This window comes from Nicotiana tomentosiformis, chromosome 1 (genome assembly GCF_000390325.3).
Source record: "Nicotiana tomentosiformis chromosome 1, ASM39032v3, whole genome shotgun sequence".
In the NCBI taxonomy this organism is placed as follows: domain Eukaryota; kingdom Viridiplantae; phylum Streptophyta; class Magnoliopsida; order Solanales; family Solanaceae; genus Nicotiana; species Nicotiana tomentosiformis.
In genome coordinates, this window is record NC_090812.1 from 139,267,683 (window position 1) to 139,295,163 (window position 27,481).

At 40.0% G+C, this 27,481-nt stretch overlaps 1 protein-coding gene across 1 annotated transcript; it reads right to left on the reverse strand.

Annotated features, from left to right (window-relative positions):
* Positions 1-976: 976 nt before the first annotated feature.
* LOC138910550 (uncharacterized) lies at positions 977-5,744 on the reverse strand. The gene is made up of 6 exons (XM_070201793.1): positions 5,306-5,744; positions 4,929-5,123; positions 4,016-4,365; positions 2,027-2,175; positions 1,466-1,544; positions 977-1,192 (listed from the first exon to the last, which is right to left on the reverse strand). The coding sequence occupies exons 1-6, from the start codon at positions 5,742-5,744 to the stop codon at positions 977-979; spliced, it is 1,428 nt and encodes a 475-aa protein (XP_070057894.1).
* Positions 5,745-27,481: the final 21,737 nt, after the last annotated feature.

A 27,481-nucleotide genomic window follows, 5' to 3' on the forward strand; every position in this document is an offset into this window, starting at 1 on the left:
CTAGTGTTGTGGTCAAATTGGCACAAAATCCTCGATACACCTCACAAGAATGAGACAATGCCCATTCACACACCAATTGCAAATAATGGCCTAGAGCAGTACACAACAATCACTCGCGCTCACAAAGAAGTGAATCATGCTTTCAAAAGTACCATAAGCTTGGCTATCGTGTAACTCTCTACTAATGTAGGAACAATCTCATCTAGATCATGTAGGACTTTGCATTTGGTTGTAACGTAGGCCATGGGACGGGTTGGATATAATCTGTATAAGAGTATCTATACCTCCCTAAGTACTTTAATACCTACAACACTATACGTGACCTACACCTTTTCAATTACAACTGTGCCCAAACTTCCAATTCAGAATAGTACCCAGTTTTTATTTCTTTAAGCACAACATACGAGGACTTTACATTAGCAAGGGAATGTTCACTTTTATTTCTTTACTCAGCATAAGAGTATTGACCTCTTTTCTCTTCTTTTTTTCGATGTTTTCCCTTGATTTTCACAATCCCCTGCTCACGTACCTCACATACACTAAATTAATGGTGCATCCTTTTTTACTTCTCATTGGTTCCACTCAAAACCAACCCCCACCCCACACTTATGTCTCTTCATCTTTTAGCATCACACACAAGGCGATCAAGTGCTTAGGGATGGCTACAGGTTCAGGTTGTATTGTGGTTGCCAAAGAAAGGGGGAATTAGGCTCAACTGAGTTAACTAGGGATAACTTATCAGTTCTCAGGAGGGTTCAAAGCAATCTAAGAAAAAGGCTATCAAAGAAAGCCTACGGTCATCTCCAAACTCGACAAAAACAAATATTTTTGTACTTTTTGTTTTTGTGATTTTTTTCACTAAGAAAGCAAATTAAACAATGCTATTTACACTACCCCCACCCCCACACTTAACTAGTGGCATTTCCCCATGTCACAAAATCAAAATGTAAAGGTAAAGAAAACTCCTCTGATTGGGTCACTCCGTGTCGGAGACGGTGCCAAGGTCCAGGTGACAAGCCCGGCCAAGTGCACGCATCCATGCCATGATCTTCTTCTCGGACTTGGCATTTTGTGTAGCTAGTGAGTCTACTCGAGTTCCCAAATCAGTGATAGAAGTGCGCATCCCCGCCATCTCCTGTTCCAAGGCATCCATTCTCATTTCCCACACACCACCGGAAGATTCTCCTACAGCCTGCTCATGTGTTATAGTAACATCAACATCCTCTTTGTGAACCTCCCTTTACTCTATTGGTGCATCGGACTCCTCTCTCTACCTCAGCAGCCACATCAGGTTCCTTCCTAATAACAACTCTATCAGCCCAAAATTTCTTTTCTCGCTTGACCTTTCCGTCCGTAGCCTTGTTCTCTAGTAACCATGCCCACGACACAACCGAGTGTACAACTATGGGAAAAATAACCCATACCTCTGCACTGAACAACAAATTGTCATATCGTCTTGAATGACCTTAGCCACATCAAAGTCGTTGCCAGTGACAAAGCACCAAATTAGAGTAGCCCGGGGACCATTCACCTCAGTTGTGTTGCTGGAAAGCATCAGGCGGTTATTAATGATGTATGGCCAGCACTTCCCCTCAAAAGTGAGTGCAGCAGAGTGAAATTTGTGGAACTGGATTAACCACATCACCTCTTTCCCGGGCACATAAATGGTCTTAAAGAACGTGAGCCACGGGTATGGTTCCCTGTTGTGTGTCAATTAGTAGTTGGTTGTATCGGGGTATTCTACGTACTCCGGAAGGTGATAGGCCCTTTGGATAGCCTTATTGGAAAAATCCACCTTTTTTTCTAGACTGTACACGCGTAGTCCTCATGTTCCGGGCAATTTGCGTAGAACTCCCGAATAACTGTTAAATTTGCCTCTTCAGGTTCTTCGAAGAACACCCCCATTCCTCGTCAGACCAATTCCTCGTGAACTCTGTAACACTCATTGAGGAGAGACCCAATGTCGATTCCCCTTTCAGGTATTGGATTTTTGCCCGCCTTGCTATTAAATTATTCTTGGGCCTACCAGAAGACAAACTTATTTTGATCATATATGCGAGAGGATGTAAAAGCTCGCGACCTGGACGTGCCCACATCTTTAGCTCTGGACGTGCCTGCTTGCCTACCTATGGAGGTACTTGGGGTTTTTCTTTTCTTGGAAGTGGCCATTTGCACCTGAAACAACCGGACAAATGTTAGCAATTAGATTACTCTTTGGACCCAGACGGGTTACTCAGACTTCACCCGTATAGTAGTCACAAAGATACACTCTCCTAGCCATGGGAAGGACCCATCCCACTATCAGTAGACTACACCCTCATTATCAGTTCACCCAAATTAGGTACATGGAGTATTATTGGGTGAGCAACAAATTCTAGAATACACCTTTCAACCTCATTATGGTATTTACACAAACACCTAACATGCAAGGCTGCTCCTATTCCACACAAAGCAATTTTATCCCTAGGTGGACTACACACACAACAATTCAACTACCTAGCAACCATACTCTTAGTACCCATGGTGAAACCCAGTCTTTAACCCCACAAGAGAAAGAAAAAGAAAAAGAAAAAGAAAAAGAAATGAAAAATAAAGAACAACAAAAGAAAAAGGAAAAAGAAAAACATGGAAAAATAAAGTTACATACCTGAGGGGTCAATTGAAGGAAGCACACTTGAGGAAGGGGGGAAAGAGAGAGTAAGAGAGTGTGTATGTGTTTGGTCACAGAGAGAGAGAGAGAGGGAGGTTGGGAGGATTAGGGTTTGGTTTAGTGAGAGAGGAGAGAAAAGAGGGAAAGATTAGAAGAGGGGTTTGGGGGGGGGGGTTGAAATTCGGGTGTTAAACAAAATAAACGGGTAGGGCACTTACCTGTGTGCGGTCGGGTGTGTGGTCGTATCCTCCCGTGCGCGGCCGCGCACACATGCTAGAGCTCTGGTACACATGCACGATCATCCCTCCAGGTGCACGGCCGCGCATCTTCAGGCTTGCTGACGCCATATTTTGCGTGGTGCACCCCTCTAAGTACGCGATCGCATACCTATACACGCTCAAAGTGCCTTTTTAAGTCCTCAATTCCGCCCTTCCACAATATATACCTTCCTGCAACCACTAAGTCATAATATACACTAACCTTTACCTAGTCTAAGCTACAACAAAAACAAAAGAGAGAGAAGAGTTAGAGGTAGTTTTGAGTTATAGTCGTCAGCTTGACTCAACTGGGCACCTTAACTGATTATGATGCTCGAGGATTGCTGAGCAAATCCTCCAGCAATATATGGTTTTAACTTGTTCCCATTCACTATGAAACTGTCTGTTCCTTCCATGTTCTGGATTTCAATCACCGTATATGGTGATACATGTTTCACCACATACAGTCCCGTTCATCTAGACTTAGATTTTCCTGGGATCAATCTGAGTCTAGTGTTGTATAGTACGACCTTTTCCCCTTCATGAAATTCCTTCGGTTTAATCAGACGGTCATGCCATTTCTTTGTCTTTTCCTTGAAAATTCACGCATTCTCATACGCGTCCAATCTGAATTCCTTTAGCTCATTCACCTGTGATATTCTGTGCTCACCTGCAAGACTAAGATCAAGATTAAGCAATTTAATTGTCCAATAATCCTTATGCTCTATCTCCACAGTAAGTGACATGACTTTCCATATACCAACTTGAAGGGTGAAGTCCCTATGGTTGTTTTGAACGTTGTTTTATACGCCCATAAAGCTTCATTTAACTTTACTGACCAATCTTTTCTGGAAGCACTAATCGTTTTTTCTAGAATTCTTTTGAGTTCACGGTTAGCTACTTCTACCCGCCCACTAGTTTGAGCATGACATGGGATTTCTATTTTATGAGTTACCCCATATTTAGACAGCATAGTGGAAAACTGTTTATTGACAAAAAGTGACCCATTGTCACTGATGATGACTCGGGGAGTTCCAAAGCAGGTGAAAATATTCTTCCGAAGAAATTCACATACTACCCGAGCATCGTTTGTCCTAGTGGGGATTACCTCGATCCACTTGGAGACGTAGTCAACGGCCACTAGGATGTACTCATATGAATTGGATGATGGGAAGAGACCCATGAAGTCGATGCCCCAGACATCAAAGATTTCACATACCAAAATGGAATTCAGGGGCATCTCGTCCCTCTCACTAATGTTACTTGTCCGTTGGCACTTGTCACATGCAATCGCGTAGGATCTAGCGTCTTTGTACAGGGACGACCAGTAAAAATCGGCTTCCATGACCTTCGCTACAGTCCTATTTCCTCCATAGTGTCCTCCAGCTGCTCCATCATGACAATGGGACAATATACTTCCCATTTCCCCTTCTGGTATGCATCTCCGAATCATGCCATCTGCACACAATTTAAACAAAAAAGGGTCATTCCAGAAGTTGCTTTTTACCTCGCTTTGCAACTTCCTCTTCTGGTCGGAGGTCAAGTCATATGGTAGCCATCTACTAGCCAAAAAGTTGACTATGTCAGCATACCATGGCGATCTATCAGAGACCGCTACAATGAAAAAAATCTGCTCATCTGGGAATTCTTCCCGAATGTCCACCGCTTCAACATGTGGTTTCTCCAATCACGACAGGTGGTCAGCCACTTGATTTTATGTTCCCTTCCTATCTTTGATTTGAAGATCAAACTCTTGCACAAACAATACCCACCGCAGCAGGTGCGTTTTGGACTTTTTCTTGCTCAGCAAATACTTCAGTACCAAGTGATCACTATGCACTATCACCTTGCTTCCCACTAGATATGATCTGACTTGTCGAAAGCAAAGACCACTATAAAGAACTCCTTCTCCGTGGTAGCATAGTTCACCTGAGCATTATTCAAGGTCCGAGTTTCATAGTAAATGGGTCTGAACATTTAATCTCTCCTCAGCCCCAGTACTACTCCCACTTCCACATCACTCTCATCGCACATAATCTCAAATGGTTTGCTCCAGTCAGGAGTCACCATTATGGGAGAACTCACTAACTTTTCCTTAATCAGCTCGAATGCTCTGAGGCACTCTACATCGAACACAAACTTCTCATCTTTGGCAAGTAATGCTATTAAGGGCTTGGTGATGCTGGAGAAATTCTTGATAAACCTTCTATAAGACCCTGCATCGCCCAAAAGGTTTATGATGCTCTTCACTGAAGTTGGTGGTGGGAGCTAGCGATCACTTCTACCTTAGCTCTGTCGACCTCGATACCTTTATCTGTGACCTTGTGGCCCAAGACTATCCCCTCCTTGACCATGAGGTGATATTTTTCTCAGTTGAGTACTAGGTGAGTGCCTTCACATCGTTTCAGTACAAGTTCAATATTCATTAGACAATCCTTGAAGTCATATCCAAAGAGAGTAAAGTCATCAATGAACACCTCCAGACACTTCCCGTTGAAATCTGAAAAGATTGACATCATGCACCTCTGAAAAGTAGCTGGTGCATTGCAAAGTACATAAGGCATTCTCCGATATGCAAAGATTCCAGAAGGGTAGGTAAATGTAGTTTTCTCAACATCTTCAGGAGCAATGGGTATTTGATTGTAACCTGAGTATCCATCTAAAAAGAAGTAACATCCATGCCCTACCACATTCTCCAACATCTGATCAATGAAAGGAAGAGGGAAGTGATCCTTCTTCGTTGGATCGTTCAACCTTCTATTGTCTATGCACATCCTCCAACCAGCAATATTTCTAGTAGAAATTAGCTTGTTGTCCTCATTTTTCACCACCGTCATGCCTTCTTTTTTTGGCACAACCTGTACGGGGCTGATCTATTGGTTGTCGGAAATGGAAAATAATATACCCGCATCCAACAGTTTGAGTATCTCTTTCTGAACCACCTCCTCTAGGTTTTTATTCAATTTGCGCTGGGGCTACACTACTGGTTTGCTCCCTTCTTCTAACAAGATCTTGCGCATGCAGATTGTGGGGCTGATTCCTAGAATATCGGCTATGCTCCAACCGATTACGTTTTTATGCTTATGCAGTAACTCCATTAGCATGTGTTCCTGTTCACCTGTCAAATCAGCAGAAACAATTACAGAAATATTGTTAGTCTCCAAAAAAACATATTTTAAATGTGTTGGGAGAACTTTCAATTCCAGCTTTGGACTGATCTTTTGTTTCTCAAATTCCTCTTCGTCTACCACTTGATTTTCATTTTCCAATGCCTCTGCTTCCTTCTTGATTTCAAGGTCTTCATCCTCTGCTGTACTTGATTGACTAATGCATCTTTCCAATGAATCACCTACCAGCTTGTCCAACTTGTGTTGTTCAGCTAACTCTCCTACCACATCCAATTTGAAACAAGCATAGGCGGATGCCTCATCACACAAGTATTTTATCATTCTCTTCATTTCAAACACTACCCTTTCGTTTCCCACTCGTAGCATGAGTTGACCCTCGTATATGTCAAAAATCGCACTGGCCAGGGCAAAGGAATGGTCTCCCCAAGATTAGAGGTACCTCCTTATTGACTTCCATGTCTACTACAATGAAGTCTACCAGGAAGACAAACTTGTCCACCCTCACCAGAATGTCCTTGATTATGCCCTCTGGTATGATAGTGGTATGATCAGCCATTTGCAAAGATACCGTCACAGATTTGATCACTCCTAGTTCTCCTTCCAATTTCTTGAAAATAGATAATGACATCAAGTTAATGGATGCACCTGAGTCGCACAAAGCCTTGTCAAAATTTTCACTCCCCAATAAGTAGGATATAGTGAAGCTGCCAGGATCCCCACATTTTTGAGAAATTTTATTCTATATGATGGAACTGTCGTGTGCATTGAGTTTGACCACTTTTGTATCCTTGAGCTTCCTTTTACTTGACAGGATTTCCTTCAGGAATTTGGCGTAGGCAGGCATCTGGGTGAGCACCTCGGTGAACGGGATGTTCACATACAACTGTTTCAGCATCTCCAAGAATTTCCCAAAGCATTTATCTAATTTCTCCCGTTTCATCTTCTGAGGGAAAGGTAATGCCGACATGTTCTTTCTCTTTTCAACTTCGCTGGTTGACTTCTTCTTATCAACCTCCTTGCTAATGATGTTTCTGTACCCTCAGACTCACCAATTTCCTGCTCTTCTGCCGTTTTGGCTAATTTGATCACCCTTTCGACCCTTGGTTTTGCAATGGGATTTGCCAATGTTTTTTTCCAAAAATTACCCCCGAAGTCAATTATGTTATGCAATTTTGTGGTAGAAGAACGGATATTTGGCCAGCAGAATAGATATATGGCCAGTAGAATAGATATGTGGCCAGCAGAATAGTTATGCGGCTAGAAGAATGGTTATACGGCCAGCAGAATGGCCACCAAATGATTTTCAAATTCTGGGTTGGGTTTGGTCCATTCCATGATGCAATTTCGCGGTAGCATAATCATTATGCGGCCAGCAGAATCATTATGTGGTTAGTAAAAATAGTTTCAAAATTTGCCCATTTTCTGTTCCACTCCGCGGAGGATCTACGGTCCGCGGAGTAATTCTGCGGCCGCATAATGGACCGCAAAAATGCCATGTTCTGCAATAATTTTCCTCCAACTCCCCAATGCATTGTACAACCCCAAGAGTCCGTACCGTGGCTCATTTTCTACAATCTTCAAACACATTAACCTACCTCGGCACCACGAAACCTTAAATTCCTTGGCAAAATTTTACGGGGCCTTACAGATGTGCTCCCTTTTCCACTGCGGTATCACTAACTTCTGAGTCAACCCACCTTGTTTCTGATGTTCATACATCACCTCTTGACATTTCAACACACTACGAGACATGTCTAACAATGTATTTCTTCATCTTCCGCCACCAATAATATTGTTCCAAGTCATGATACATCTTCGTGACACCTGGGGTGAATGGAATACCATGAACTATGAGCCTCCTCAAGGATCAACTCTTGTAACCCATCAACATGCGGAACACAAATTCAGCCCTGAAGCCGCATAACACCATCATACCCAATCATAACTTTCTTGGCACCCCCCTGCTGCACTGTGTCTTTCAACATCAACAAGTAAGGATCATCAAATGGTGAGTCTTGATACGCTTCAACAAAGATGACTGCACCACAACACAAGCGAGAACCTTGCTAGGCTCTGAAACATCCAGCCTCACGGACTTGTTTGCTAAATCTTGAACATCCATGGCTAATGGCCTCTCCACTACTGGTATAAATGCCAAGCTACCCATGCTCTCCGCCTTCCTACTCAAGGCATCATCCACTACATTGGCCTTGCTTGGATATAATATGGTGATATCATAGTATTTCAATAACTCCTAACATCTCTATTACCTCAAATTAAAATCATTTTGCTTGCATAGCTGCTGGAGGCTCCGATGATTGGTGTAGATCTTACATGGAACAGTGTATAAATAATGTCTATCTTGAGCGCGTGAATAAGTTTTTCTAGCTCCAAATCATGAACATTGTAGTTCTTATCATGGACCTTCAGCTGACGAGACACGTAGGTAATCACCCTACCATCCTACATCAATACCGCGCGAGGCCCAATACACGATGCATCACAATACACAGTGTAAGACCCTGAAACTAGGGTTGTAGTCAAGGAAACCTTGAGCTTCTGCAAGCTATCTTCACACTCATCAAACCATCTAAAAGGAGTGCCCTTCTGAGTCAACTTGGTCAATGGGGCTGAGATAGATGAAAACCCTTCCACGAACCGGCGACAGTAGCCTGCCAAACTTGAAAAGATCTGAATCTCTATAGTTGAAGTAGGTCTTGGCCAGTTATGAACTCCCTCAATCTTCTTGGGTCCACCTTGATACCCTCGAATGATACAACATGACCCAAGAAGGCGACTGAGTCCAACCAGAACTCACACTTTGAAAACTTGGCATATAACTGACGATCCTTCAAAGTCTGAGGTACAATCCATAGATGTTGCTCATGCTCTTCTCTACTACGAGAGTAAACAAAAATATCGTTAATGAATACAATCACAAAGGAATCCAAATAAGGGTTGAACACTCGGTTCATAATATCCATGAAGGTTGCCGGAGCATTTGGTAAGCCAAATGACATCACTAAGAACTCGTAATGACCATATCGAGTTCTAAAAGTTATCTTAGGGATATCCGATGCCCTAATCTTCACCTGATGGTAGCTAGATCTCAAATCAATCTTGGTAAACACCATGGCACCCTGAAGTTGGTCAAATAAATCATTAATCCTAGGAATGGATACTTGTTCTTGATAGTGACCTTGTTCAACTGCCGATAGTCTATGCGCATCTTCATCGATCCGTCCATTTTCTTAACAAATAACACCAATGCACCCCAATGTGAAACACTTAGTCTAATAAACCATTTGTCAAGAAAATCCTTCAACTGATTTTTCAATTCTTTCAACTTAACTGGAGACATACGGTACAGTGGGATAGTAATAGGCTAAGTGCCCATAACCAAATCAATGCATAATTTAATATCTCTGTTGGATGGCATACCCGGGAAATCTGAATAAAACACCTATGGAAACCCACTCACAACTGGTACTGAATACATGGAAGGAACCTCTGCACTAGAATCCTGGATGTAATCAAAATATGCTAAACACCCCTTCTCAACCATATGTCGAGCCTTCAAATGTCACACAACCCTATTAGTGGAATGAGTGAGGGTCCCTTTCTACTCTAATCTAGGCAACCCCAGCATTGCTAAAGTCACAATCTTGGCATGACAATACAAGATAGCATGATACGCGGACAACCAATCCATACCAAGAATGACATCAAGATCCACTATATTCAAAAATAAAAGATCAACTACAATATAAAAACCATTAATAGTGACAACATAAGACCGGTTTACCCGATCAACTACTATGGAATCTCCAGCTGGTAGACATACCCAAATGGGAACATCAAGAGAATTACGAGGCATACTCATATTTGAAGAAAAATATGAAGATAAATAAGAATATGTATATCCCAGATCAAACAATACGGAATCATCTCTATGAAAAATTGAGATAATACCTATAATAATTGCATAGGATGACTCCGCCTCAGGCCTAGATGAAAATGCATAACAACGAGGCTAAGCCCCACCAACCTGTCCTCCACCTCTAGGACGACCTCTCACTGACAAACCTCTACCTCTAACTAACTGGCCTCCACATCTCTGAGCAGGTGGTGGAGTAATTGGTGCTGGAATCATGGCATGAGTACCTTACTGTGGCATATTGCTCTATGACCTAGGGCAAAATCTTGCCACGTGCCTCAAATCTCAACACACATAGCAAGCCCTCTACTGACGTGGCTACTAAACTGGAGTTGTCCCTGCTAACCCAAATAACCACTATGGTAGCTCTATATCAGAGGTGTACTAATGAGAGCTGGAGGTGCACTGTATGCTAGCTCCTCAGATTGAGCTCCATAACCACTGTGGCTGCCTGAAGTACCATGTGCGACCTCTAGGGTTAACACTACCGGCCTAATACGATGACCTCTACCAAAGAAACCCCTACTTCCAAATGAGGCACCACTGAGTCCTCCAAAATAATGGGGCCTCTTGTCAGAGGTCATCTCCCTCACCTGGACTCTGATGTGATCGATCCTCATGGCGATCTCCACTACCTGAGTAAAAGAAATCTCAGCCTCAGCGTCTCTGACCATCTGAAGTCTATTGCCATATGTAAGACCCTCTATAAATCTCCGCATCTTCTCCCTCTCAGTAGGGATTAGGATAGCTGCATGGAGTGACAAATCAATAAATCTAGTCTCACAGTAACAATCATGCTACCATGCTGAGGGTGCTCGAACTGGCTTGACAACTCCTCTCTCTGAGTGGAGGGGATAAACTTTTCCAGGAACAACTGCAAAAACTGAGCCCATGTGAGAAGAGGTAATCCCGTTGGCCTGGCCTGCTCAAATACTTGCCACCACTTGTTTAAATAAAAACCCAAGATTCAGCCAACACAAATACTACACAAATGTTGTACAATCATAGTGGCCTCAAGTCATGATCATCATATATATAACAAAAAGATGCAATACATAGACCAAGTAGTCCAATTAAAGAACATGCCAAACAAAAATTATTCTGACACCCCCAAACCACACTTAAGTTGTGCATTCTCCTCAGTTGCAGACTATTTCAAACCTACAAATACAAAGATCAAAATTAGTGTAGGTGTCAAAAACCTCCTCGAGTGGCCTCTGGGGGTGGTATTGATCGGTCTCGAATCTTGGTCCCCTATACTGTTGGATCCTCTAGCGTGACGCCAAAAGCATCTACGGCCTCTATTAGCTAACCTCCCATAGGAGGGCATCCAGTCATAGCAGCCTCAACTCTCGCCTTAGTCAGCTCCTCAACAACAATCATTGTTTCATGTTCATCAACAGGAGTGTTATTAGTTGCACTCAAATCCATCATCAACAGCTCCACTAGGTCTATCTTCACCCTAACGAACGATGTTGGCGACATCTTCTTAAAGGAATCCGGCATGTAGTCGAACTATGACTGAATCCACTAGCCCTTGGTTTATACTGTAGTCATCAACCCATGATCATGTGCCTTCAAATCCACTCTCAACTGTCAGATATCATCCTATATGATAGTGATCTGCTCCCCATGACCTTTCTTCTATAGGTTCTCTTCATTCGCCTAATGGATAGAGCAGATATCACGTAGTGCCTAACCTTGTGCTCTAGCATCATTTCTCCCTTCTCAAGTAGCTTGGACCTCCCTAGCAGTGTAGTCAGAATGTGCACAAAGGAGAGTCCTCATTGTATGTTCTTTGGGGTCATGACTATCTGACCTCTCATCTTATATTCATTGTACACATAGACTTGTGTCATAAAAGCACAAATTAGAAAAACACAATCCCAAATCTTAATTATCTTGTATTTGGTTGGCATCCATCTATTGCATATCCAATTTAGCCAAGCTCGGGTTTCCCTGTTCATGAATGCCTTTGACAAACCCTATCTTTTGCTCCATGTTTCACTACTTGGATATTCACACAATATCTCAAGCATGTGTGACAAGTTGGGTAGTTTCCCTTTCCTCCATTAGTATGTCATAGGCTGATCTGTTGCTTTATAGTTCCTGCTTGTAGCCTCAGTTGAAATATTTACCTCCCTCATATGGAGAAACAAAGTATCTCCCTGAATCAGGTCCTAGTGGGCCTATAACTCTATCGCAAGAGTCAAGTTAGCCTTGCCTTTTGATCCTTGGGAATAATGTATGCTCTCTCTTCTACCTTTTTCACTACGCTCGAGCAGCCATTCCTTGCAGCATCAAGATTCATTGGCCTCTCTAGAAGATGGGAAAGCTCTTGTTTCTTCTTAATGCTGTCATGCATCTTCCAAGCATGTTTGCTCACAATCTTCTTCTCTTATATTGACTTATCAACCAAACCACTTGGATCCCCTGTAGCCTCGAATGGTGGACTCACCATCTCCTCATTAGATGAGTCAGAATTAGACTCTAACTCAACCACTTTGATGCTTTCCCTTTACCTTTTACGTTTGCTTTCTTTTGCTTCTTAGCCGAAGGCAGCTTTGAATCTCCTTTGTAGATTTGGAATGAAAACTCTCTTGGCCTAGATGGTCGTGTTTGTGGTGTCCTTTGTTTTTTTTGTGCGAGTGGCTCAATACTCAATGTGGTTGTCTCAGTATCCACCTCAATAGTTCCTCCATGCAAGCTATCATACCTTTGTTTTCTTCATTTTTGCATGCTTCCTTTCGTCTATGTATTCTTTTTAGTAGATGGCTTCTCTGTGGGAAGTTTACCAGCTCCACCTACCCTATGACTACGACCATCTCCACCTACCCTATGACTGCAAGTAGGTGTCTTAGAAAATACCTTTATTCCTGCAAAGAACAAAGAATCCATGTAAGTTCAATCTTGCTTTAGCAAGGCAAAGTGGTGTGCGACACATCGTACACTTAGCTCATGAGCGTAAATGTGCAAATAAAGCATGAGTGTCTACGATAAATTAATTGTATCCATTTAAAACTATATAGCACAATTGAAGTACAAGTGAGTGTCACGACCCAAAATCTACCAATGGTCGTGATGGCACCTAATATGCCAGCTAGGTGAGCCAACAATCTCAAACATTAATAAAGCCATCAACATAGATATAATAAGTCTAAACATGTTCTGTAATATCATAGATAAGGCTAAGTCTGATGAACAAGTATAAAACAACACAAGATTCCTAGTTCTAGTGTCAATGAGTACACGAGCTTCTAAAAGTAGCAAAATACAATAGTCTGAAATAAATTCACAATAATGTGTGAATGAACTCAGCAATAATGACAAAGATAGGAAGGCAACTCCAAGGGTCTGCGAACGGATATGCACCATTACCTTGAGTCTCTAATACCAACAGCTAAACACATCCCTGAACTCTACTAGGGCCAATACCTGAATCTGCACAAGAAGTGCAAAGGTATAGTATGAGTACAACCGGTCCAATATACTCATTAAGTATCAAGTCTATCCTGGAAAAGTAGTGGCGAGGCTTTGACCAACATGATATGTACTTCTACAATCAGATAATTAACAAGTGGAAATAAAGAGAAGGAACAACTTTGAAATAGTAAATATCAGTAATATCAATCACTACCAAAGAAAATAATAAGCATGCTTCTCAGAGATAATGATCAAGCATAATTCTTACATCGAGTCCAAAAAAGATAAATGATATGCATGAAATAGCATGATTCGAGGCTCCAAATTCACATATATACGTGAGATACATCAACTAGCATTTAATGGAGTGCTTTTACATGAGTGCATGATATATGTGCATGCACAAACTTTAACCTTTCCACAGAATCAATATCAATCCACAATGACTCAGCACACCCCGCGTGTATGGTACAAGTGCACCTCATAATTACACACACTCAACACTGTACGTATGCCTATCATAAATGCCCCTCACCAAGCACAATTGTATGTGCCTTCGCTCACAGGGCCCAATATAACATGGGTGATCTCCTGACTATAGACGAACATATCCATATCTAAGCGCCAATAAAAATATAGCCCGAAGGCTTGAACATCAGTCATCAATCCAGTTATATGTCTCAATGTGCCAATAAATCTCATAGTACATAATCACATCAATCCGTACAAAATGAACCATCTCACTATAATTTAGATCATATAACTATATCCATATGCTGAAATGTATGTATATATGTGTGAGATAATATATGTATGGTGCACAAGTACATAAGAAATAAATACGCGTATGTATGTATTGATAAGATAATGTATGACTATAGCCAAATCAAATAGCTTTATACATCAAGAATGAGTCATCATGTCCAAATACGGATCATAAACCTAGACATGATCTCTAGCATGAATAAGAAAGCCTACGTAGTCATACAATGAAATAAAATATGTATAGAGAAGAATACATAAGCAAACATGGCATAAAGAAGCCACAAACTACCCCTAACATGGTATAATCATTGGTCCGTGTATATACGCTTGCCACCTCGCATATAAACTACCCCAAATGCAAGTAACACATAGCAATCAAGTCTATTTTAGGTGAATTCCCTTTTAACAAGGGTAGCAAGAGACATACCGCTTCCAAGGATCGCTTCAACCTTCCACAACCGTTTTTCCTTTGGAACCTCCAAACGCTCCAATTCTAACCAAGTAATACTCATTAAGGTCAAATAATTCTTTAGGAAGCTATCTCAAATCAAAATGTTTCAACCCTTAATGAATTCTCAAAAGTCCAAAATAAAAAAAAATTAACTCGGGTCCACATGGTGAAAACTTGAGTCTAGAGATAGATCCCATTGACACATAACCCCACGAGTTTAAATATGTAATTAGTTTCTAAATTTGAGTCCAAATATATAATTAGTTTCCAAATTCGAGTCCAAACTTGAGTCTAGAGATAGATCCCATTGACACATAACCCCATGAGTCTAAATATGTAATTAGTTTCCAAATTCGAGTCCAAATTAGTGTTAAAAACCTCAAAATATATTCTCTTAAGTTGTAGACATAAACCCCAAAATTCTCTTTAATATTTCAGGTTCTAGGTGTAAAAATCCATGAGGAACGATGATATATGATCAAATCCAAGTAAGAAATACCTACCCTCAAGATTGGGGCAAAAATCTCCTCAAATATCGCCTCTTCCCGATCTCCAAAACTAGGAAATGGTGAAAATGAGCTAAACTCATTTTAAACCAATCTGCAAGGAATTCTCGCGGGTGAAACCACTTATGCGCAGGTGCGCATAGTTTAGCCACATATTGTCAATCCTAGCCCCCTTCTGCAGGCGCACGCCTCTATCCGCAAGTGAGACATCCGCATCTGCAGCTTTAGGTTCGCCAGTGTGCTGCACCACCACTACCACCACCGACAAATCCAGTGTAATCCCACTAGTGAGGTATGAGGAGGGTAGAGTGTACGCAGACATTACACCTACTTTAATAAGGTAGAGAGGCTGTTTCTGGAAGACCTTTGGCTCAAGAAGGAGATATATATATATATATATATATATATATATATATATATATATATATATATAGAGAGAGAGAGAGAGAGAGAGAGAGAGAGAGAGAGAGAGATAGAGAGAGAGAGGAAGGAGTAACAACAAGCAACAACAACAAATCATACAGAAAACTAAAGCAAAAGAAATAACATGTAATAACAGATCTAATAAGATATACAAGACATAACTGAGGTATGCATTAAAACTATTGGAACAAGCAAGGACTGCGCTCGACTACCTTCTACCTTAATTCTCAACCTCGAAACCTTCCTATCTAGGGTCATGTCTTCGGTAAGCTGGAGAATCGCTATGTCTTGCCTAATTAACTCTCCCCAATACTTCTTTTGTCTATCTATATCTCTCCTTAGGACCTCCAAGACTAACCTCTCACACTTCCTGACTGGGGCATCTGTGCCTCTCCTTTTCATATGCACATTCCATCTAAGTATCACTTCCTGCATCTTTTCCTCCATAGGAGCCATGCCCATCGTGTACCGAATGAATTCGTTCTTAATTTTATCTAACCTAGTATGCCCACACATCCATCTCAATATCCTCATTTCTGCTACATTCATCTTTTGGACATGGGATTTTTTGATTGGCCAACATTTAGCCTCATACAATATAGTTAGTCTAACTACTGCTCTGTAGAACTTACCTTTAAATTTTAGTGGCACATTCTTATAGCACAAATGACTAGAAGCGAGCCTCCATTTCATCCACCTGTCCCTACACGATGTGTGACATTCTCATAAATCTCCCCATTCCCTTGTATAATTGACCCAAGGTACATGAAACTATCTCTCCTAGGGATGACTTGGGAATCAAGCCTCATGTTCGTCCACATCCTGAGCCGCTCCACTGAACTTGCACTCTAAGTATTTTGTCTTGGTACTACTCAACTAGAAACCTTTAGGCTCTAGGGTCTGCCTCATAACCTATAATCTCGTGTTAATACCACCTCACGTCTCATCGATCAGTATAATTTCATCTTCAAATAACATGCACTAAGACACCTCCTTGAATGTGGTGTGTCAGTGTGTCAATCGCTAGGGCAAATAAGAATGGGCTGAGGGCTGACCCCTGATGCAGCCCCATCATAACTGGGAAGTGTTCTGAGTCCCCTCCCACTATCCGTACCCAAATATTAGCACCATCATATATGTCCTTAATAGCTCTAATATATGCAACACGACACACAACCTCCCGCGAGACTTTATTGTAAGTCTTCTCTAAGTCGATGAACACCATATGTAGATCCCTCTTCCTATCCCTATAAGATTAATAGCTTATATATTCGAACATCTCGACATAAATCCAAACTGGTTCTTGGAAATAGAAGCAAACATCCTCACCCTCAGCTCCACCACCCTCTCCCAGACCTTCATAGTGGCTTAGTAGCTTGATAATGATATTGTGGATGCAATTTTTGATATCACCCTTGTACTTGTACATAGGGATCATTGTATTCCACATCCATTCTTCGGACATCTTCTTCGTCCTAAACATGACATTAAATAACCTAGTGAGTCACTCCAAGCCCGCCTTGCTTGCACTTTTCAAAAATTCGATCGGGATTTCGTTTGGCCCGTATGCTCTTTCCCGGCTCATCTTAAGTATATCCCCTCTACCTCCCTCATATTTATACTCCTACAATAACCAAAGTCTTGACTACTTTCAGAGCATTCCAAGTCACCCAGCACAATTTTCATATCCCCTTCTTCATTCAAGCGTTTTTGGAAGTAAGTCTGCCATCTCTATCGAATATGTGCCTCATCCAACAAAACTCTGCCTTCCTCGTCTTTGATGCACTTCACTTGGTCCAAGTCATGGGCCTTCCTTTCTCTCACCTTGGCTAGCTTGTACAACTTTTTATCCCCGTATTTGCCCCCAAATTCTTCATACTGCAGCATTCGCCACACCAGACACCAAAAATTCCAACTTAGCTCATAATGATCCGAAACCACCCCAACACCCGAGCCCCTTGGGACCCAATTCAATCATTGTAACAAGTTCACATACCCTATTTAAACCTGTCCAAACTCTCAGAACACGAATAGCAACAACAAATCTAAGAATCATACGCCAAACCACATATAGAAACTCTCTTAAGTTCATAAGCCTTTATACTTATCAAGCGTCTAAATCATACTTAAACACATGGGACTAAAACCAAACTTTGCGCATAAGTTCAATTCAACTATATGGACTGGTCCAAGGACTCGGAATGCCAATTGGCGTCCATTAACATCAAACTCCACTCCTTGTCAAACTCATGACTCTTAAGTTCTTCCAAATGCCAAGTTTAGTCAAAGAAGATCAAAACCTTCTAGGAACATCCAATTCCAAATATTAACCAGCTATAAGTCCAAAATCATCATGCGAACCAATCCAAATAAAAAAAATGATCTCGAGTATGTTTACCAAAAAAGTCAAATGTGTTCAACTCTTTGCACTCTAAGCTTCAAGTTAGGAACTAAATATTCTAAATCACTCTCGAACCTCTCAGGAACCAATCCATCCATACCAACAAGTCATAACCCATCAAACAAACCTACGAGAAGCATTAAATAGAGGAATGGTGTTTTAAAACTCAAAACGACCGGTAGGGTCATTTTCTTAAACAACGTTCGTCCATGAACGGATTTAGAAATGTACTTGAACTACTGAAAATGTGTGGATATTTGCTGTGTATATTTGACTTGGTCTCCCAAGTCGCCTCCTTGATAAGTTGTCTTTTGCAAAGCACCTTAATCGAAGTGATCTTCTTTGACCTCATATCTGAACCTGTCTATCAAAAATAACTACCGGCTCTTCTTCATAAGCCAAAATCCTCATCCAAATGAACTAGGCTAAAGTCGAAAATATGTGACTTATCTTCATTATATCTTCGGAGCATAGTAACATAAAATACAGGATGAACCCCCGATATGCTAGGAGAAAAAAACAAGCCTATAATCAACCTCACCAGCTCTCTCCAACACCCCGGGCTCAACTTGATCTTCTTTCAAAACCTCATCAAACCTTTCATGGTTGAAACTTTCAAAGCATCCTTCTCACCCTTCATAAATGCCACATCACGAACCTTCATGTTTGTATAACTCTTCATCTTGCTTTGAGCTTTCTGAAGTTATTCTTGAATAAAATTCACCTTCTCCAAAGCATCACATACAAATTCTATATCCAAAGTTGTTATTATATTGTTGTTGTGGCTGGACATGTATATTTTGCACCTGCTAATTCTGCAGCCCCCATTGATGTCTACCTTGTCCTTAACCCCTAAAGTTATTCGCATAATTCATATCCTCCGTGTAACTCTAGTATCACGTACCAAAATCTCACCAAGGTCGTGATGACACCTAACCTAACTGGCTAGGTAATCTAACATTCATAATTAACCATCAGATAAAATAAGGGATAATCAACTATTATAATATAGATAAAGCATGAATAAGTTTGAATTTGACATAATAATACGATAATGCTACATTAATATGAAAACCCAATAGTACAAAGTCATGAGCTACTAAATAGAGCAAAACTATGTCTCAAATGTAAAAGTACCATCTAAAATAAGAAAAAATAGTAAAATAGATAAGAATGTGACTCTGTAAGACACAAATCCAACATAACAGCTCATCAAGAAGTCTCCAAATCCAAGCTACTTAGCACCCTTTTGGATGCCACTGGAACAAACACTAGGATCTACACAAAAATGTGTAAAAGTATAGTATGAGTACAAAATCAATGCGTACTCAATAAGTATTAAGTCTAACCCCTATGAAGTAGTAGAGAGGTTTTAACAAGAATACTCACATTCCATATCTGTTCAATTCACAAGCAAGAACAAGAAATAGAGAAACAGCCAACAAAAGAGGATATACATATCAGGTGCACAGTCAAGAAGAAAAATATTAAGCATGCTTTATATAAAGTGATAAGCGCACAAATCAAGGCACCAAAGCTACATATAAAGAAGATAAGCAATAGCTAGCATTTTGTCACGATCCAAACTCCCACCGTAGAGGTCGTGATGGCACCTAGTCTCTAACACTAGGTAAGTCTATCACATATTGATGTCAATAAAGATATAACAACATCAAATTAATAAGAACAATGAAATATGATAATACTGCCAAATGTGGATACCAACATCAAATTTCATAAACCCGGTAGTACTGAGTCATAAGCTCTAAATGGAATACATGTCAAGTCTCGAAGACAACAATACTATTTGAAATACATAAATAGTAGAAATAAAGTAAAGAGGGTGACTCCGAGGCATGCGAATAGAACAACAAGAATACCTTGATGTCTCCAATAAGCACAAGCACGCCTCCCTAGCAATCTGCCCGATCAAAAGTACCTGGATCTGCACAAATATTTACAGAAGCGTAGTATGCGTACCCCACAGTCGGTACCCACTGAGTATCAAGACTAACCTCAGTGCAGTTGTGACGAGGTTCAAGTTATGTGATACTCACTAGTCAATAACTTGTGCAATAAATCAATAGCTGCAATTAAATATAAAAGGGAAAACAACTCACTCTAGATAAACCCATCTTTGTCAATAACACATAAAATAAATTTGGGGCTTGAGATAACATGTAAAATTCAACTAACAACTCAATAAAATACACGACAGAAACATAAGAAACAAGTAGGCGATCAAAATATCAACCTCGTTTCATTACATAAGCAACATCATGAAAGACACCCCAAAATATCACATAACATCATCAACACTACCACTCTTATTTCGATGTATGTGCACATAACAATGAAATGCCTCCCTTATTTCGCCACATGCGCATATCGCCACCCATATTTCGCCATGTGGACAACCCAAGAAAATGACACCCTTATTTTGCCTCATGTGCAAAATAATAGATACAATCACACGACAAATATCTCGTGTTGACACCCATAATCAAACCGTTCGACATGTCCACATGTGCCACAATTATCACAACAACAATAATACCAAAACCTCAACAAATGCATAAGCTCATAGTTTATTAACAAAGTGCACAAGGACATGAAAAATAGTAAAAGTGCGGATGGGTCTCTAACATACAAAGCATTGCGATGACTAAGATAATTTCAATGATCACATTTACGTATCGACAAAGTGATTAAGCATGTTTCATATAGAATACATCCCCAAATTAAGGCATATCAATAGCCTAAGGTCTAAACTGGTCACAAGCCACACATAGAACCTGTGTACCCGCTCGTCACCTCATGTACATGTTACTTTTCACATAACACAAATAGGTAATTAAGGCCAAATACTAAGGGTATTCTCCCACACTAGGTTAGGCAAGATACTTACCCCATACAAGCCAATTCAATACTCCAAAAATGCTTTTCCTTTAAGTTTCATCTCCGTCAGTCTAAATCTAACGAAAAATGACTGAATAATATCAAATAATGCTAAAGGAATCAATTCCAAACAATAAAGACCCAATCATTGCCCAATTCCCGAACAGCAATAAAAGTCAATCCCAGGCATGCCTGGTCAAAACCCGAGTCGAGGGATAGATCTCGACTATTCATGATCCCACGGTCCAAATATGTGATTTGTTTTCGAATCCGAGTCCAAATCGATTCTTAAATCCTCAATCTTATTTTTCAAAACATAGTCAAATATCTCCAAAACTTCCTTTCTATTTACATGATTTTGGTGTAAAAATCCATAAGAAATCAAGTTATACTATCAAAATTAAGTAAATATCACTTACTCAATAGCTATGTATGAAAATCTCCTTCAAAAATTGACTCCCACCAAATCTAGGGCTCAAAATGTGATAAAATAAGACTAAGTCCTGAAATAACCAGCTATAAACGAGCTGCAGATGTCGCATTTGCAACCATAGGTTGGCAAATGAGACCAAATGATCACAAATTCAAAGACAGCCAAGGCCAGTGGATGTCGCAATTGCGACCAGGAATTTTTCAGTTGCGAAGACCCATTGCTCCCATCCCCTATTGCAATGACCACTTCGCAAATGCAAAGTCCCAACTGCCTCCCCACTGTCGCAAATGCGACCATTTTCCTTGCAATTGTGAGGTCCCCCCAGGAAGCCTCCCCATCATAAATGCGATAAAACCACCACAATTGTGGCCATAGCAATTGCGAGTAGACCTTCACAAAATGCAACGCCTGCAGCACAAGCAATACCTGAAGCAAACGAAAATACTCTGAAATTATCCTGAAACACACCTGAGCCCCTCGGGCCTCACACAAATGTCTATATAAGTACATAAACGTTACACGAACTCACTGGTATGCGGATCATCAAAATAACATATAAATCCACGAATCGATCACCATAATGCTTCATGCAAGCTATGTAACTCAAGAACTTCAATATTGATAACCAAGTGTCTGATTCCTACCTAACCAACTAGAAATGACACAAAATTTTTCACACAAGTTGTAACTAACAAAAATGACCTATTCTATGTCCCGTAACAACAAGCCGAACCCAATAGCCACAAAATCAACCCATAGTCAAACTTATGAAATTTATAAACCTTCAAATTGCCAGCATTTGTCAAAAAAGAGCCAAATCATTCTAGGAACCTTTGAATTCAATTTGTGGTATACACACATGTACAAAGTAACCATACAAACCTATTGGAACCATCAAAACACCATTTCAGGGTCCTTTTCACAAAAGTCAAACCTTGGTCAACTTTTAACTTAAGTTTCCAAACTAGGAACTAGGTATTCCAATTCAATCCAAAACCTTCTCGAAACAAAATCAACCATTCCCACTTGTCAAATAACAAAAAAAACACATACGAGAAGCTTCAAAAAGGAAAATAAGGCTCAAATACACAAAATGACCGAGCGGGTCAGTACATATTTACGTGAATGCTTTTATAAGAGTCTAGAATGTCTATGCATAATAATAACTCGAAATATACCTCATCTTACACCTCCCCATTGTCCAATATCATTGCACCACACGGTCCAATGTAGCATGGGAAATCACGTGACTCCTGAGGGATGGATCGAAATCCATGCACCGCACGGGCAACTCAACGTGCACAATATGGCCCACATGAACAACTTCATATGCCATAACATACTCTGCATGGACAACTCATGTGTCAAGTCCTTAGTCCATATCAGAAAACACTTACAGGGATGTATGCATGTGAACGAAAGATAAGTATATAGGATGCACATGGACAAAGAAATAGACATTCAAAGATATAGGGATGTGTACAAGTAAGACTACGGCTACAATGTGGTATCTAACAAAACAAATAGCCCATCAAGTCTAGATAAAGATTCAAAAGACTAGACAAGATGTCTAGCATGAATAAAGTTTCTCAAGCATTCATACAAATAAATAAGGCCTAAAATTAGAATAAACATATCTCATACAAGGCATAAAGAAGCCTAAATTTTGCCCCAAACATGATATAACCTTAGTGCCTGCATATAACCATTTTAAGAGAAATTACCTCAATTCAAGGTTAGCAAGTATACTTACCTTATCTAGAATATGCCTCAACCTTCTAAAATGACTTTTCCTTTATCTCTTTGTCTCCAAACGCTCCAAATTTGGCTAAACAATACTCAATGAGGTAATATAAGGCCATAGCAACTAACTTTTAACGATAAAGCTTTAATATTTAATCAAATCTTAAAAATCATCTCGTGCCTACATGGTCGGTACCCGAGTCTAAGGTTGGATCTCGTTGACCCAACTCTATGAGTTCAAATATGTGATTTGTTTCCAAATTCGAGTCCAAATAAATTTTCAAAATATCATAATATACTTTCTTGTATTTCAAGTCAATAACCCTTTTTTTCTCTTTTGAATCCTTGACTCTAAGACAAAATTGATGATATATCTATGTTATAATCATAGATCTAGATAGGATGTCTTACCCCAATGATGTAGATAAAATATACTTAAATAATCTCAAATATTAGTGTCTTGTAGCTGCCAAAATGATGAAATAAAGTCCAAGTACGAAATATGACTGTTTGTAGAAAGTTTGAAATCTTGGCCTGGTGTCATAACAGGTGCGGGGCACTCAGCATAGCACCAGAATTAGGTGCTACAGTAGGTGCGGCACACTTACTATAGCACTTGAATCAAGTTTTATAGGAGGTGGGGCGCGCCTGCTACTACTTGCAACAATGTTTTGCTCCAAATATCCACGAACACCCTAAAACTCAAGAAACTCCAAATCTCTGTAGTAGGTCTAAGCATATTTTGAACCACCTCAATCTTCTTGCTATCAACTTTAATACTATCATCAGATACCACGTGACCCAAGCATGCCACAGAGTCCAACAAAAACTCACACTTGAAGGACATAGTATAAGGCTTTTGTTCCCTCAAAATCTGAAGCACAATCCTCAAATGTTGTTGATGCTCCTCTTTACAAATAGACGAAAATGTCATCAATGAACAATATCATGAAAGAATCTAAATAAGGCGTGAACACCTTGTTTATCAAATCCATGAATGTTTCTGGAGTGTTATCCAAACCAAATTATATCAGAGGAACTCATAATGACAATAATGAGTCCTAAAACCCGTCTTAGGGATATCTGAAGCCTTACCTGATAATAACTTGACGTCAAGTCATGCTTAGAGAACATTATAGCACCTTGAAGCTGATCAAATAAATTATTAATACAAGACAATGGATACTTGTTCTTCATGGTAACATTGTTCAATTGCCTATAATTAATGCACATCCTCATAGTACCATACTTCTTCTTCCCAAGTAACATTGGTGCAATGCAAGGAGAAACGCTTGGTCCAATGAATCCCTTATAAAGCAATTCTTACAATTACTTTATAATGACCAGACCGGTTGTCTTAAGATTTAAGGTCCCGTTCAGTGGTTCGAGGTCTTCAGTAGCTTCCGATTTTGTATTATGGCTTGCGTGCATGCTCGAATTTGATTTTTTGGATGATTCAGAATGAATTTGGATGAGTGATTCTCACTTTAGAAGTTTATGTTGAAAATGTTGATTGAGGTTTGACTTTTTGTGAAAATAATCCCGTAGTAGTGTATTGATGGTTCCAATAGATTCGTTTTGTGATTTTGGACTTGGGCATGTGCCCAGAATTGATTTCGGAGGTCCGTAGGTTGATTTATTTTGTGTTGCCAAAAGTTCACAATTTAAAGGTTTAACATTTTGATAAGTTTGACAGGAGGTTAATATCATAGCCATCATGTTTAGATTTCTCTTTTGAGACTTGGAATAAGTCTTTTTTATTATTTGGATCTTATCTGCAAAGTTTGGCGTCATTCCGAGTTGATTTGATAGGAATGGGACACGTGGTTGTGTTTTTAGAAGTTCTTGAATTCCATGTTGAATTCGTGTGTTTTGAGGTCCGATTCATGGTTTTAGATGTTATTTTGATGATTTGATCTCACGAGAAAGTTCGTGTTATGTTTTTAGACTTGTGTTGATCTTTGGTTTGGAGCCCTGAGGGCTCGGGTGAGTTTCATACGCGTTTCGGAGTGTTTGGGAGGGTTTTAATGTTGCTGGTGTGAACAGGTATTGCAGGCCTCGCAAAGGCGAGGTGGGTGATCACATTTGCGATTCCTTGATTATTTTTCTCGACTCGCATTTGTGAACACTGTGTTTGCATTTGCGAAGGCAGGGGCAGGGTGAGCTTTCTCGCATTTTCAATCAACCTGGTCACATTTGCAAGGTGTCAACTGTTCGCAATTGCGAACATTATGTCGCATTTGTGACTGTAGCAGGGATGTGGGTTCCTTGCTTTTGAGATTGATTCTTGCATTTGTGGGGTTCGCATTTGCGAACACCAGGTCGCAATTGCAACACCTATGACTAGAAGTAAGAGCTGAGGGACATGATTTTGGTCTCATTTTTCATATTTTGGAAGCCTAGACTCGGTAGGAGGCGATTCTGAAGAGTTATTTTCATCTACAAACTTTGGGTAAGTGATCCTAATCAATTGTTAATCATATTCAATCGATATATCTTAAATTCTAACATCAAAATCATGTGAATCAAAGTGAAAATTGTTGAAACTTTGTCAAGTTATTAAAAAATAAAAATTTGAGTTTTGAGAGTCAATTTGGACTCGGATTTTGAAACTAACCACATATATGAACTCGTGGGGTCATGGGTAGACAAAATCTACCATTGGACCCGGATTTTGACCGGGCGAGATAGGGTTTGATATGTTTGCACTATTTGAACTATGTGAAAGACGTGTTCACGAGGTGACGAGTGTGTGCACTGCTTATATTTGGAAATTTGACCATTTTAGACTCTTAGGTTTCTTATGCACATTAAAATGAAGTTGCCTTATCATGTTATATCCTCGATTACTAAATTTACCCTTACATGCCTTATTTAAGGTTTATTGGTTCATGTTCTACCCTTTGTGGCCAAATATACTCTTATATACTATAATTGGAGTTGTTGCCTCTTTTATTACATGTTATCTCTTCCATTGTGATTTATCCTTACTTGAAATCGTTGTTACATGTTGTCCCTCTTATTGTTGAATTATTCTTATTTGAAATCATGATTACATATTATCTCTCTTATTGTTGTGTTATTCGTATTTGATATCGTTGATACACATTACTCTCTTATTGTTGAGTTATTATTATTTGAAGCCATTATTACTTGTTATGTCTTTCATTGTGAACTTTCTGTAGGTCATGAGACTTGGGTGGACATTCTATTAGTTAAATACAGTAGGTTTTGATGTGATTTCTGTGTGGTTTGGCCATGATTTATGATCTAGGTATTCTACATGTATGAGAAGTTTGTTTCATGTTGTGGTTTTGGTTCTATAGAGTTAGTTGGTAGAGTATCTTAGTTGATGAGATGATTATTTTAGTTGTGATTCCGGGTTAAGGATGGGGACCTGGTGTTCTTGATGGATAAATGTGTTTGTGCTGGGCTATGTGCCGTGGAGAGGTCATATTAAGGTAAGATTTATGGTGGTTGTTGCATGTATCCTTCTTCTTCCTTGAGGATTAGATATGTAGTACCGTATCGGTGGGGAGTTATGCTTTTTTTGCTTGTTTAATAGTTCTCTCATGTTTTCCTCTTTTCATATTCTGTCATATTCGAGTTGTGCTTGTTGGGTTTGGATTGCGTTGTATAGGCCTAGGTGGTGTTTGAGGTGGCTTGTTGATCGGATGAGTAGTTATGAGTTTCGCATATTTCTTGCATTATTTTCAGTGTTGTGAAGGTTTGGAACTAGGTTCCAGTCGATATGAGTCTGTTTGCCGGTATCGGTCTTGGTAATGGGCAGCTATTGCTTTTAGAGTTGTTGCTATGGGCATATGTATAATGTGTTATGTCATGTGGTTATAGCTTGTGGGTGTATGCATGAGCTGTTGTAGCTAGTTGAGAACTTTACAGTGTGTTGTGTGATAATAAGGTACTTGGTAGATGTGGAATTTTGATTCTAAGGCTTATCTTCATGAGTGGAAGGAATGATATGCGGTTGGGATGGCATTGTCGGGCTTGTGCGGATTGGATTGATGTAGGATCACCGGTGTGTATGTATATGGTAAGTTTATACAGTGATTTTATGGCTTGGAAAATATTCTTGGCACGTTTGAGGACGAACATTTATTTTAGAGGGGGAGAATGTAACCACCTGACCACTCATTTTAAGCTTTAAGGTTCCGTTCGGTGGTTTGAGGTCTTGAGTAGCTTCCTAGGTTTTATTATGGCGTGCGTGTATGCTCGCATTTGATTTCTCGGATGATGCAAAATGAATTTGGACGAGTAGTTCTCACTTTAGAAGTTTAAGTTCAAAATGTTGACCGAGGTTTGACTTTTGTGACAACGACCCTGTAGCGGCATTTTGATGGCTTCAATAAATTCATGTCGTAATTTTGGACTTGGGCATGTGCCCGGAATCGATTTCGGAGGTCCGTATTTTGATTTATGTTGTTTTGCCTAAAGTTGACAATTTAAAG

Coding starts and splice junctions, on each gene's coding strand:
- LOC138910550 (XM_070201793.1), bottom strand. CDS start 5,744: ATGACGGTGGTGAAAAATGAGGACAACAAGCTAATTTCTACTAGAAAT. Junction 2,176..4,015: donor ACGTCTCCAAGTGGATCGAG/GTAATCCCCACT, acceptor CGGTTGTTTCAG/GTGCAAATGGCCACTTCCAA. Junction 1,193..1,465: donor ACGACTTTGATGTGGCTAAG/GTCATTCAAGAC, acceptor ACACATGAGCAG/GCTGTAGGAGAATCTTCCGG.